At 50.0% G+C, this 3,796-nt stretch overlaps 1 protein-coding gene across 1 annotated transcript; it reads right to left on the reverse strand.

Moving 5' to 3' along the window:
• Nucleotides 1–75: 75 nt before the first annotated feature.
• Nucleotides 76–3,074, reverse strand: LOC105568822. The gene is made up of 4 exons (XM_012024800.1): nt 1,969–3,074; nt 1,530–1,841; nt 1,306–1,481; nt 76–1,193 (listed from the first exon to the last, which is right to left on the reverse strand). The coding sequence occupies exons 1-4, from the start codon at nt 3,072–3,074 to the stop codon at nt 76–78; spliced, it is 2,712 nt and encodes a 903-aa protein (XP_011880190.1).
• Nucleotides 3,075–3,796: the final 722 nt, after the last annotated feature.

Raw genomic sequence — 3,796 nt, forward strand, 5'->3', positions numbered from 1 at the left:
CGAACTGACCGAGATTCAGAAATGAATCTCGAACATTCCGCCCGCCATCAGCAACGTAGTTGATGATCCCTGATGTTATGATGAGATTGGCAGGACGGCGAGCTTGACCACTGGTCGGATGAGAGTGGTAGTGGCTGTCTTCAGAGTCACCACCCGCACTAGACCATCCTTCCCAGGATGTAGAGCCGTGATCCGGGCTAACGGCCATTTGCATGGCGGTAGCCGCTCGTCGGTGATGAGCACCAATGACCCGACCTTGATTTCGTTGCTCCTGTGGTGCCACTTTGAGATGGCTTGTTGTCGTTGTAGGTAATGCGCTGCCCAGTGTGTCCAGAAATGTGCTTTCTGCTGGATGAGCTGCCATCGAGAGAGTCTTGAGATTGCCAGGTCGGTGAGTGAGGGCTCTGGTATGGCGGTGAGCGGACTTCCTACGAGGAAGTGACCTGGCGTGAGCGCTGCGATGTCGTCCGCGTCGTCACTTAATGGTTCGAGAGGGCGGGAGTTGAGGATTGCCTCAATTTGAGTGAGCAATGTGGTGAGCTCCTCAAAGGTGAGCACGCTTTCTCCAATGGTCCGCCGTAGGTGGTACTTGATGAATTTTACGACGGCCTCCCATTTTCCTCCCATGTGAGGTGTCGCTGGGGGATTAAATTCCCATCGGGTGTTATCTTGCGAGAGCAGGTGAGAAACTCGCTGATGTTCTTGAGTGCTCTGGATAAACAGCCTTTTGAGAGCCGCATCCGCGCCGATGAAATTGGTGCCGCAGTCGGAGTGTAAGGTGTGAGCAATGCCGCGTCTGGATGAGAAGCGTCGATAGGCGGCAATGAATCCCTCCGTTGAGTAGTCACTGACCGCCTCGAGGTGTACTGCTGAGGTTGAGAAGCAGACAAAAACGCAAATCCAGCCTTTAGTTGTTTTGGCACCTCTTCTCTTCCATGTTTTGAGCGGCCCCGCGTAGTCCACACCTGAGTGAACGGTTGTGCCTGCGTAACCCGAGAGAGAGGTAGTTGGCCCATCAATTGATGAGCACGGATCCCCCTCTACCGAGCACACGTGACACACCGCAGAATGTGGGACTTGACAGGGGCCCTCCCGCCTAGAATCCAGTATTGTTGTCGGATGTGCGACAGCGTAAGCTGTGTGCCTCCATGTAGCGTCCGTTGATGAGCGTGAGCGATGATAAGTGACGACAGCTGAGAGTGACGAGGCAAGATTACAGGATGTGTCGCATCGAATGCGAGAGCTGCGTGAGCGAGTCGTCCGCCGACGCGAATAACTCCTTGAGCGTCGATGTACGCAGTCAACCTGTTGAATGCGTGTGCCCTTGCCAACGGTGAGTCTGCCTGTAATGCCTTGAGCTCGTGCGAGAAGTACGTTGCTTGAGTGGCCTGATCCAGAAGAGCCTCGCTTTCTCCAAGGTCTCTGGAGAGATGTGTCTGACAGGCAATGAGTCGTGGACTTTCCTCAACCGTGAGACGAATCTGAAACAGATAGCTGTAATCCTCAATAGTTTAGTGAGGTTTCAGTACCTGTAGATGAGTTCCCATTGATATTCAGCCTTTGGCGTAACCGTCAATAGCGAAACGCCTGGGCGAGCTTCTGTAGCACTCATCTCGTCAGAGAGTGCTGGTTGCGACGGCCATGAGTCTGAATTGAGTAGCCATGGTGGTCCCGTCCACCAGAGTGCGTGGTTTTGAAGTTGAGTGGTCGTGAGGCCTCGTGATGCGCAATCAGCCGGGTTGGAAGTTCCAGGTATGTATCTCCAGTGAGCAGCTGGAGTGAGCTCTTGAAATTGAGCCACCCTGTTCCTGACAAAATCCTTCCAGCGTGATGCATGAGATCTGGATCCACGAAAGTGTTACGAGAGAGTCCGTCCACATATGCGTTGCCGTAACGTCCATGTTCAACGTAGCTTTGACGTATTTCCTGAGTCGAGAGAGCAGTAGAGCAGCCGTGAGCTCAAGTCACGGGATTGAGAGCCGCTTGAGAGGTGCTACCTTAGTCTTGGAGCACACAAGTGAGAACGTGGCGCCGTTTGAGTCGTTAACGGATATGTATATGACTGCAGCCATTGCCAATTGAGAAGCATCAGAGAATCCATGAAGTTCCACTTGCGAGTCGCTCCATGTATTGAGCCACCGAGGTATTGAGAGTCTGGCCAGACTTGTGAGTTCTTCTCTGATGGAGAGCCACCGGGTTGAGAGCTGGGATGGCAGTGGATCATCCCATTGGAGCTTGTGCAGCCACAGCTCCTGCAAGAGAATTTTGGCCTTGATCACGACGGGTGATGCAAAGCCAAGTGGATCGAATATCTGAGCCACTTCAGATAAGACGAGGCGTTTTGTGAGCCTGCCTTCCTTGCGTGAGCTTCGTGTTGAGAATGCAAAGGTATCTTCTTGAGGGAGCCATTTAAGTCCGAGTATCTTGGTTGCGCAATCGTCGAATGTGATTGGTAAGCCTTGGTCTTCTCTGTCGGTGACAGTCTTGAGTATGTCGAGATGAGTAGCATGCCATTTTGCTAGTGGGAAGCCGCCCGCCATGCAGAGGCCCTTTAGTTGATGTGCGACCTCCTGCAATTGTTGAATCGTATCTGCACCACCAAATATGTCATCGACATACCTGCCATGAGTGATGGATGGCACAGCCAGGGGATATTTATGTCCTTCGTCCTCTGCTAGTTGTAACAGCGTCCTGACGGCCAAGAACGGCGCGGCCTTTGTCCCGTAGGTGACGGTTGTCAGATGGTATGGCACCTCATTGAGTTGATCGTCCATCCAGAGTATCCGTTGCAACTCCCAGTCATCCTTGTGAATTTTGATTTGCCTGTACATCTTGGTGATATCCGTAGCGAAAATGTGACGATGTCTTCGTATCCAGAGGAGAACATCTGAGATATTCAGATGCAATTTCGCTCCCGTATACATGAGGTCGTTAGCAGAGTAGCCCGATGTGGATGCGCTGGAGCCATTAAATACGACTCGCAGCTTTGTTGTTGTACTGTCAGGCTTGAGAACACCGTGATGTGGCAGGTAGAAGTGTGAGCGACGACTGGAGATGGATGATGCCTTCGTCATGTGGTTGAGTGTCTCGTAATCCATCAGAAATTGTTGATAGAGACGTTGGTAGTTTACATCCCTTGAGAATCGTCTGCGTAGTCCCTTGAGGCACTGATGGGCGACGTGGTACGAATCACCCAGAAGATATACTGGCGATTCCCACGTAACAATTCGACATCTTTTAAACGTCTAAAGGACGTCCCGTTCGTCATGGACGGACATCCGTATGATGTGAGGAAGACGTCCAGTAGACATCTTTTGTACGTACAATGTACCGCCCAAAGACGTCTAGTAGACATCGTTCGTACATACAGTCTATCGCCCAAAGACGTCCAGTAGACATCGTCAGTACGAACATTGTACCGTCCAAAGATGTTGACGCGTCATTCTAACGACATTTATAGGACGTCTTTGGGTCCAATGGCTGCGTTTAGCAGAAAAAGCTGTTGCAATTGTTGTAACAATCCTCAATCTGATGCTCTAAGATTCAGCAATTAAGAACATACACCAATCAGATTCATAAATTTTATAATTGTAAAACAGCTTTTTCTGCTAAACACAGCAAATGTATCCAATAAATGTTACACTCTTCCAGGATATACAATCGATTTAATGTAGACATCAATTTTATACATATTTGTGTATATGTTTGTATAAAAAAATTTTATACAGGGTGAGCCATTTTAATCCATCCAGTCGAATATCTCGAAAACCAAGCCCGAGAGAGAAACATGTTTCAA

The sequence above is a fragment of the Vollenhovia emeryi genome, unplaced genomic scaffold, assembly GCF_000949405.1.
Source record: "Vollenhovia emeryi isolate VEMERY1.0 unplaced genomic scaffold, V.emery_V1.0 DF942441.1, whole genome shotgun sequence".
Classification (NCBI taxonomy): Eukaryota; Metazoa; Arthropoda; class Insecta; order Hymenoptera; family Formicidae; genus Vollenhovia; species Vollenhovia emeryi.